The sequence below is a fragment of the Notolepis coatsorum genome (assembly GCF_963971535.1).
Source record: "Notolepis coatsorum genome assembly, chromosome: 18".
NCBI classification, from domain to species: domain Eukaryota; kingdom Metazoa; phylum Chordata; class Actinopteri; order Aulopiformes; family Paralepididae; genus Notolepis; species Notolepis coatsorum.
The window spans coordinates 17,746,282-17,757,136 of record NC_140182.1 but is presented as its reverse complement, the minus strand read 5'-3'; the positions used below and the strand labels follow the sequence as shown (position 1 = coordinate 17,757,136).

General features: G+C 46.7%; 1 protein-coding gene across 1 annotated transcript in view; it reads right to left on the bottom strand.

Annotated features, from left to right (window-relative positions):
• Positions 1-70, bottom strand: part of LOC311245246 (embryonic protein UVS.2-like) — a gene marked incomplete at both ends in the record, with an annotated part of 25,156 nt that extends 25,086 nt beyond the window's left edge. The window contains one exon of the mRNA XM_084335081.1: positions 50-70. Within this exon, the coding sequence (XP_084191207.1) occupies positions 50-70 (21 nt within the window). The remainder of the gene's footprint in view (positions 1-49) is intronic.
• Between the last annotated feature and the right edge of the window lie 10,785 nt (positions 71-10,855).

Here is a 10,855-nt window from a genome sequence, read left to right as displayed (position 1 = left end):
GACGACATAGAGAAGATTCTAAAACTAAATGCACAACCACACTCATCACCTGGTGATGCTGGTACTTCATAGTGTGTCGAAGTATACTACAATGCAATGCAATGCAATCAATCAATCCAATAACACACGCTCACTTCACTGTTAGAGGGCATGCTGTGAAGCAACTCGGAGGTGCATGCCATCTAAGAATGAAGTGAGCGTGTGTTATTGGAATGATTGATTGATTGATTGAACATTTTATTAATGTCCGCCTTGTTTCGAACTGATTATGCTTAGGCCCTCTTTCAAGATACAAGATACAAGAGTTTTATTTGTCACGGCATACAGGTATACAGTGAAATGCGGGGGGTCTCGCCCGCAACGATGTGCATATTACAAGTAATAATAATAAGAGTCCAACCAATAGAGCGACATAGTGCAATAAACAAGTAAACAAAGTAGGCATATCGGTATTTGTACATGAGCTATTTACAGAGCATGGTAGGATATGCTATGTCCTGTGGCAGTGCAGTACACTGTTAGCTATGGATGAGGCATTGTGTCTTTATGTACACTGCTATACAATGCTATATTTTACGATCTCAAGCTAAACTTGAAAACTTGAACTACTATTCTTAAAGTGATCTTTCCTTCTGTAAAGTGTCCATAGTGTGAGCGTGTGCAGCATGAGTGAGTGTGTGCTCATGTTAAAGTGGCTGCTAGTGTGTGAGCGTGTACAGTGTGTGTGTTGTGTGTGTGCTCATGTGTGCTTGTGCGTGGAGAGTTCAGTGTTCAAGGCTCTGATGGCCTGGGGGAAGAAGCTGAGCCTAAGTCTCTCTGTCCTCGTTACTGGTGCTCGCAGGCGTTTGCCTGACCGCAGCGTGAACAGGCTGTTGTTGGGGTGGTGAGGGTCTTTCATTATCCTGCAGGCTCTGGATTTGCACCTCTTGTTGTATAGGATCTGCAGGGTTGGTAGTGCAATACCCGTGGTACGCTCGGCTGAGCGCACCACTCTCTGTAGGGCATTCTTGTCCTGTGCCGCGCTGTTGCCATACCAGGCAGTGATGTTTCCAGTCAAGATGCTCTCTACAGCTCTGGAGTAGAAGGACTGGAGTATCTTCCCAGATACTCTGAACTTCCTTAACTGTCTCAGGTGGTAGAGGCGCTGCTTCGCCTTTTTTACGACTGAGTCTATGTGTGTTGTCCATGTCAGGTCCTCTGAGATGTGGACCCCCAGGTACTTGAAGCTGCTCACCCTGTCCACGGTAGCCCCGTTTATCCTCAGTGGTGTGTGTGTCTCCTGCTGTCTCCTCCTAGAATCCACGATCAGCTCCTTGGTTTTACCAGTGTTCAGGAGCAGGCTGTTGTCCTGGCACCAGCGTTCCAGTACCTCAACCTCCTCCCGGTAGGCCTTCTCGTCGTTGTCCGAGATCAGCCCCACCACCACTGTGTCATCCGCAAACTTCACTATGGAGTTGGAGCTGAACTTGGCCACACAGTCGTGTGTGTATAGTGGTTATGCTTAGAGTTTATCTTTAGAGCAGGGCGATAGACCACCAGCCCTGATTCCAAACTCTTGTAGTGGCTACTGGGACATAATTCACGGCATTCTAGCCTATTGTGGTGTTTACTACATCTCCCGTGACGTGACCCTTAGCAGGGGATGACGTAGTTAAAGAGAGACGAGTGAAAGATGAATGGAAGTGTTGTTTGTGCGACAGTAGAGTGCGTAATAAAATAGTGTTTTTGCATCGGAACACGACTCCGTCTACGCCAGTGTTTCTCAAAGTGGGGGGCGCGCCCCCCAGGGGGGGCGCAGAGGCATGACAGGGGGGGCCTTGAGATTAAAATAAATAAATAAATAAAATTTGATTACAGAAAATTATCACTAAAGTGCTATCTGTTGCAGCTGCACTGTTCTCCATGAAAATACCATATTTGGATAAGTTTGACCATTTCTCAAAATCTGAAAATCATTATTTAATAAAACACAGAAAAGGATCACCAAGTTACTCTCGATAAAAAAAGACTTTACAGACAACATTGAGACAAAGCTTCCTGACACATCTCCATCCAAACTCTTGGAAGAACTCATTGAAATCTCATCTGATACCACCTGGAGAGCTAGTTTCAGAGTGTGGTGCTGAGTACCAAGTATCTCATGATGCAGCAGTTACGGTGTTGATACCATTCAGCACCACATATCTGTGTGAAGCTGGCTTTTCATCCATGACAGTTCTGAAAACAAAATATAGGGCCAAGTTGAGCCTTGAGGATGACATGCGTGTTGCCTTGTCAAAGACTGACAGCAATAAAGACTGTTTGCTTATTTCCTATGTTCGCTTTGTAAATTCCCAGTCACTGAGTGAAGATTTGCTGTTTTGCAAATATGTCAAAAACAGAGCGACAGCTTATGAGCTCTTCAAAATTATTGACAGTTACCTGACAGAACATGGACTGAAATGGGAGAACTGTGTGGGCTTTTGCTCTGACGGTGCGCAGGCCATGGCAGGGAAAAGGAGGGGGCTACAGGCGCTCATCAAGGGGGTCTCGCCAAACGCGCAATGGACGCACTGTAAATTCACAGAGAGGCGCCAGCGTCAAGACAGCTTAGCCCTGAGCTGAATGAGGTTTTGACAGAAGTTATAAACGTGGTAAATTTCATCAAAACCCGAGCCCTGAAAGCGTGCCTGTTCTCTGCGCTGTGTGAGGAGATGGGAGCTGACCATTCTGCAGTGCTGTTTCACAGCGAGGCAAGGTGGCTCTCGCGAGGGAAGGTGTTGTCAATTTGAAAGGTCACGATATTGGTGTTATTTCAATAAATTTAAACATGGCCCATTTCATGACTATTTTGTTGGGGCGAGGGGGGGGGGGGGGGGGCCCAAGATATTTTGGTCCGCCAAAGGGGGGCCTGACAGAAAAAGTTTGAGAAGCACTGGTCTACGCTATCATTACTGCATTCCTACATTGGTGACCCTGATTTTCTCTTGGACGTATTTCGGAGATTATATCGAACATGTCAGCTGAACAACAGAACGCAGATCGCAGAACTTTGAAAGCAGTTTCACTCAAGCTGCCCGAGTTTTGGGAACAGAGTGCCAACGCTTGGTTTGCGCAAGCCGAAGCCCAATTCGCTCTCAGGGATATTACCGCGGATGCCACCAAGTACTACTATGTGGTAGCAGCCCTTACGAACTCAACTGCAGCAAGAGTGGTGAGTTTGCTGGAAAACCCACCTACACATGACAAGTATGTTACTATAAAAACACACCTTAAAGAGGCTTTCGGTCTGTCTGAATCTGACCGTGCTCGCCAGCTTCTCTCTCTACCTGGACTGGGTGACTCAAAACCCTCTGAACTGAGGGACCACATGTTAGCTCTGCTGGGTGACCATGGGCCATGTTTTCTATTTAAAGAACTTTTCCTGCAACAGCTGCCAGACTATGTTCGTTTACCTATGGCTAATTCCATCAAAACTGACTTTCGTCAGCTAGCTAGAGAGCGGATGTATTTTTCTCAGCTGGGAAGAGGTGTTTGGCAGCATCGGCCTACACCATTGATGAGCAGGGGTTCCAACCAATCTCTATCTCTGCCGCGGCTATGCCCCGCCGGGTGAGGCCATCGGGTTGTGTTTTTACCACGCAAAGTTTGGGAACAAAGCTAAGAAGTGTCTGCCACCATGTAACTACAGTGGGTCGGGAAACGCACTGGCTGCCACTCATTAGCAGCCGTGAGTGTTGGCCATCCTGCACGACCTGCAGGCTTGCTGTACGTCACCGACTCACTCTCTGGCCGCCGTTTTTTATGTGACACGGGTGCCCAGGTGAGCGTGCTGCCGGCGTCCACTCAGGACTTCCACTCAGCGAGACGGGGCCCCGCCCTTGAAGCTGCCAATGGCAGTGCAATCCCTACATTTGGCAAATGCACCGTGGCATTATGTTTTGCTGACCAGCGTTTCACCTGGGATTTCGTGTTGGCCAAGGTGTCCACTCCCCTTCTAGGCGCTGACTTTCTTTGCGCCAACAGTCTCTTGGTAGACGCGGGGAATCGCCGGCTCGTCAATGCTGAGACGTTCGGCTCCTTGGCATGTGAGCGCAGTGACACAGCCACAATGACACTGTCCAGCGCCGTCTCGCCCGCTGATGATTTCTCCCGCCTCCTGTTGGAGTTCTCGGACATCACAACACCCACCTTCTCATCCGCTGCCACTAAGCATGGAGTCGTGCATTACATCTCCACGGAAGGCCCACCAGTACATGCTAGGGCTCGTCGTCTCGACCCACACAAGCTCACCATCGCTAAGAATGAGTTTGCCTCCATGGAGGCACTGGGCATCATTCGTCGTTCCGACAGTCCTTGGGCCTCGCCTCTCCATCTCATTCCAAAGGCTAACGGCGGCTGGCGTCCGTGTGGCGACTACCGGCGCCTTAATGATGCCACTACACCTGATTGTTACCCTGTTCCACACATACAAGATTTTTCAGCCCACCTAGCTGGCGCGTCTGTTTTTTTTAAGGTGGATCTGGTGAGAGGATACCACCAGGTGCCGGTTAGCCCTCAGGACATCCCCAAGACGGCAGTTATAACCCCATTTGGACTCTTTGAATTTCTGAGGATGCCTTTTGGCCTAAAAAATGCTGCTCAGACCTTTCAGAGGTTAATGGACGCCATGCTGCCCAACCTGTCTTTCGTGTTCGTCTACCTAGACGATATCCTGGTAGCCAGCACATCCAAGGCAGAACACCTAATACACCTCTGTCTCCTCTTCAGTCGCCTCAGAGAGCATGGATTAATCATCAACCCAGCAAAGTGTCAGTTTGGACTGCCTGCCATGGACTTCCTTGGCCACCACATCACTACTGCTGGGGCGGTCCCATTGCCAGTAAAGGTGGAAGCGGTGCTGCAGCTCCCATGCCCTACCACTGTTAGGGCCTTGCAGGAGTTCCTGGGGATGGTGAATTTCTACCATCGGTTCATCCCTCAGGCTGCCCACCTAATGCGCCCCCTGTATGGGGCTCTCAAGGGCAAGACTCCCAAGCATGCCATTGCCTGGTCCGACGACATGTCAAAGGCGTTCTCGGATACCAAGGAGGCCCTTGAGAGCGCAACCATGCTGACACACCCCGTGCCTAAGGCTCCCGTGGCGTTGACAACTGATGCCTCGGATTATGCCGTTGGAGCCGTTTACGAACAGTTGGTCAATGGCATTTGGCAACCCCTGGCGTTCTTCAGCCGACAACTCCATTCCAGCGAACAGAAGTACAGCACCTTTGACCGTGAGCTTCTCGCCCTGTACTTGACAGTCAGACATTTCCGTTTCCTGCTGGAGGCTCGCCCTTTCACTGTTTTTGTAGACCACAAACCATTGATTTTTGCTATGGCGAAGGTGTCAGAACCGTGGTCTGCCAGGCAACAACGCCATCTGGCTTTCATCTCTGAGTTCACCACTGACATCCGGCATGTGGCTGGGAAGGACAACCCCGTGGCTGACTGCCTCTCTCGTGCCGCCATCGGTGCTGTCCACCTGGGCATTGATTACGCCCGTATGGCTGCGGATCAGGTTTCAGACCCAGACATCCAGGCATGCAGGACGGCGGTTACTGGCCTCCGGTTGGCGGACGTCCCCTTCATTGATGATGGCACAACGCTGCTATGTGATATATCTATGGCACAGCCACGGCCAGTGGTTCCACGTGCATGGAGACGACACGTTTTCGAGGCTGTCCATGGCCTCTCGCACCCGGGCAGAAAACCATCACAGCGCCTAATGGCCGCGAAATTCGTCTGGGCCAGGATGAAGGTTGACATTGGGCGTTGGGTCAAGACCTGCATGGCATGCCAACGCGCGAAGGTCCATCGGCATGTTAAGGCCCCGTTGGAGCGGTTCAATGTCCCTGAGAGGAGTTTTGACCACATCAACGTGGATCTGGTGGGACCCCTTGCTCCCTCCAGGGGGTACACTCACCTTCTGACGATGGTAGACAGGGCCACCCGTTGGCCGGAGGCTGTCACACTCACTGCGACTACTACAGCTGACGTGGCCCGCGCATTCATCAGTACCTGGGTCGCCCGGTTCTGTGTTCCCTCAGATCTTTCCTCTGACGAGGGGCCCAATTCACTTCCGCGTTATGGACTTCCATTACCCAGCAGTTGGGTGTCTCCCTCCACCGCACTACGGCCTATCATCCACAGGCCAACGGCCTGTGTGAACGCTTTCACCGGTCGATGAAAGTTGCTCTTAAGGCCAATCTCCGGGGCGACAGCTGGGTCGACAGACTCCCTTGGGTGATGCTGGGACTCCGTACTGCACCTAAGGAGGACCTTCTTTCATCTTCGGCTGAGCTGGTATACGGCCAACCCCTCTGTGTCCCAGGGGATTTTCTTCCCTGTGTTAGGGCCTCCTGGTCAGCACTGGAACAGCGGGATGCTCTGCTGGACAAGGCCATGTCTTTCTTGCCTATCCCTACCTCATGCCACGGCGTTCCGACGGTGCGTGCCCCGCCTGATCTGCAAGCAGCGGGGTATGTGTTTATCCGCTGCGACGCCCATCGAGGCCCCCTACAGCCACCCTACAATGGTCCTTACCGGGTTGTGAAGGCAGGCGATAAGACCTTTGTCATTGACATGGGGGGGAGTGAAGAACGGATCTCGGTGGATCGCCTGAAGCCTGCTCACCTGGATTTGGACCGCCCCATTGAGTTGGCCCAACCGCCCCGCCGCGGTCACCCCCCTGGTAGGGCAGTCCCGACGCCTACTCTAGCTCCGGCGGACCCCCGGACCTGCCGTCCGAGGCCTGTTAAGTGTCAGCCTACTGCTTTACCACTGCCTCTGTCTCCTGTGCCTGCCCAGGGGTACCGGAGTCGTTTTGGGCGGGTCGTCAGAGCCCCTGGCCGTTTTTTGGGGCCAGTTCTTGTGAATTCTGGGGGGACGTGTGTAGTGGCTACTGGGACATAATTCACGGCATTCTAGCCTATTGTGGTGTTTACTACATCTCCCGTGACCCTTAGCGGGGGATGACGTAGTTAAAGAGAGACCACAGTGAAAGATGAATGGAAGTTTTGTTTGTGCGACAGTAGAGTGCGTAATAAAATAGTGTTTTTGCATTGGAACACAACTCCATCTACGCTATCATTACTGCATTCCTACATTCTAAGCATAACCGACTTCGAAAGAGGGCCTAAGCATAACCAGTTCGAAACAAGGCGGACATTAATAAAATGTTCAATCAATCAATCATTCCAATAACACACGCTCACTTCATTCTTAGATGCTTCTATAGAAAGTAGGTAAAAGAAAAAAGAAAGAGAAGTTGCCTCCCAAAAGGGAGGCAAATTCTCTCTCTCTTTTTTTTTTAAACCAACTTTTTCTGCGGATGGTTTTGTGAATAAATCTCCTAAAAAAAAACATTGGAGTCAATGGGAAGAAGAAAAAAACACTAGGTTAATTGGCAAGCTAAGGTCTATAACTTTTTTTTTAGAGGTATTCTAATGATGATCATTTTATATATTGGATATATATAGAAAATGACCAAACTGACCCAATTTCATGACATAATAATCAACACAGCCATCGTTGTACACAGAAACACAAAAAAATATAGGCAAAAAACACAAAATAGTCGCTAAGGGGGCAGAAGAGGAATCATGGTTGAAATCGCAATGGGATTTTGTAATACAGGGTTTTGATTGATTGATTGAAAAGTTTATTAACAGATTGCAGAATGGGTACAGTACAGTACAGCTCAATACATACAATTGTTAAGGGGATGCAGACCAGAGAAAGACTTTCGACTTGTTTACATCAGGGTCCCCCATTTTCAATTCATCATAATCCCCGGGTTATGTAGCTATTCGGAATGATAGGGAGAATGGGAATGGTGGTGGTGTGGTTACATTTGTTAAAAATGGGACAATATTTAAAGTAGGGATGTCCGATATTATCGGCCGACCAATATTATCGGCCGATATCGGCAGTAAAATGTGATATCGGAAAATATCGGTATCGGTTTAAAAAAAGAAAAAAACAATAACAATATTTGTTATATATATATCCAGTGAAATTATTAGTTACCTGAAATTATTCCGTTTTTTGGGGGGGGAAACCCTGCATATATCGGTATCGGTTGATATCGGTCGATATCGGTATCGGAAATTAAGAGTTGGACAATATCGGAATATCGGTATCGGTAAAAAAGCCAATATCGAGCATCCCTAATTTAAAGTAATTAACTTGGGGAAAGAACATGAGTCATTCAATAGTGGTTAAGATTTGGACGAGGAAAGATGAGTTTGTAATAGTGAACTATTATAAATATACATGTAAAAGATTGTGTCATGCCACATTGGATACAGTGGGAGCACAAGCACAGGGTAAAGTGATATGGTGTGGGGACTTTAATGCACACAGTGCAATGTGGGGAGGTGAGAGAACAGATGCAAATGGTTTAATTACAGAGGAATTCATAGAGGATAAGGGATTAGTGTGTATCAATGATGGGAGGTACAGTACTAGATATAATAGTGCTCAAAATAAGGAGAGTGCAATTGATTTGACACTGGTTTCAGTGGGAATTGCAGGTATCACAAACTGGGAGGTGTTAAGAGAGTCTACAGTGGGGAGTGATCATTATCCTATAAGTATTATGGTTGGAACAGAAGTAAGTCAAGAGGAGGAAGTTAAGACACTGAGATGGAACTTTGACAAAGTTGAATGGGAGAAATATCAGCAAATTAGTTGGGGCATGGTTGAACCTCTATTTAGAGAGGAAATATTAGATGAGAATGAGTTTAATGAGAAGTTGGTGGCAGCCATTATAGAGTCAGCAAAGGAAACAATACCGATGAGTAAAGCGTGTAAAGATAGGACAAATGTACCTTGGTGGGATGTAGATTGTTGGCAAGCAGTTAAGCATAGGAATAGTTCATTTAGGCAGTTGAAAAAACATTATCCTCTAGAAACTTTAAATCGATATAAAAGGGCACAAGCAATAGTTAGGAAAACATTAGAAACAACTAAACGGACATACTGGAGGAAATATTGTAGTACGATAGGAAGAGAGACTAGGCTGTTGATATATGGGGAATGATCCGAAGAATGAGTGGAGTTAAGAGGAACTATGTAATACCAGTGTTGACAGGTACTAACAATACATCAGCAGTAAGTAATAAAGAAAAGGCAGAACTTCTGGCAGAAACACTAGTGAAAATCCACAGTTCAGGAAATGTATCAGTAAATGCTAGACAAGGTAGGGATACAATTCTTGCTCAGAATATAGATGTAAATGTAAAGAAGATTGTAACAAGTGACAGTTTAGACCTACCTTTTACTTTGCTTGAATTAAAAAGGGCTGTAAATGGGCGGAGGCAATCATCACCAGGGAAAGATGGTATTTGTTATAGTATTAGTATGTTAGCTCATATGAATGACTATGCATTATGTAGTATTGAGGCTGTTTAATAGAGTTTGGGAATCAGGTAAAATTCCGAATGAATGGAAGCAGTCAGTCATTGTACCTATTTTAAAACCAGGTAAAGACCCATCAGATCCGTCAAGCTATAGACCAATAGGACTTACATCACAGTTAGGGAAAACTATGGAGCGAATGATAACAGAAAGGCTAACATACTATTTAGAAAGTAAAGATTTGTTTTCTCCTTTTCAAAGTGGGTTTCGTAAAGGAAGAAATACTATGGATTCTATTTTACGTCTAGAATCAGAAATTAGGAAAGCTCAAACTAACAAAGAAAAAAAGCCATCTTTTTTATGTTGAAAAAGCTTACGATATGTTGTGGAAGGAAGGATTGGAGACGTCCTCCTTGAAGTAGACGGCTGCCTAATCCACCCTTCCCCAGAAGTCCGCAACCTGGGCGTCATACTGGACTCCACCCTCCCCTTTCATTCCCACATAAAAACAATAACCAAATCAGCCTTTTTCCATCTCAGGAACATTTCCCGACTCCGGCCATCTCTCCCCGACTCCGTAGCAGAGACTCTCATCCACGCTTTCGTCACCTCCCGTCTTGACTATGCAAACTCTGTCCTCATAGGGCTACCCAGTAATGCCCTGAACAGGCTACAATATGTCCAAAATTCTGCTGCCAGGGTTCTCACCCGCACCAAGTCCTGGCACCACATCACCCCTACCCTCATCCACCTCCACTGGCTTCCAGTCAAGTCCCGCATCAATTTCAAGATCCTCCTCATCACCTACAAAGCTTCCCTTATTTTGTTATTTTTGAGTACAGTTACAGTTGTGTGTTCATGCAGACACATAATAGCAATTTCATTACGAATTGAAAATGGGGGACCCTGATGTAAACAAGTCGAAAGTATTTCTCTGGTCTGCATCCCCTTAACAATTGTGTGTATTGAGCTGTACTGTACTGTACCCATTCTGCAATCTGTTAATTAAAGTTAATTAAACTATCTTCCATTAGTTGGATGTATGGCCTCTGCAAGGTTGTGTGCAGCCATTTGTTTTTGTAACATCTGCTACATCTGTCCCATGTGTTCTTTGCAGCTCACAGTTGTTAGTTCTGCCCCTCTTGACTGTGACAAAAAGGTTTTGAACAAACTTAATGTCATAGCTTGTATTTGATGATATTCTTCTTTGTTATTTACTTGAATGGTTTGATCATTGATTGGTGGAGTAATATGGGGTTCTGATAAACTAAAATTATTTGTTAAAATAACATAAGCTAACATATATTTTTACATTTATGCAAATGAATATGCAATATGTATAACTTGAATAAGTAATAAATACAGAAACACCATGTTTAACAATATGTAAATGTGTAGCTACATTTATTTTACATTACATTAACATTTATACGGTCTTTGGCCCTTTGAGGGCAACCATAATGCTGATGTGGCC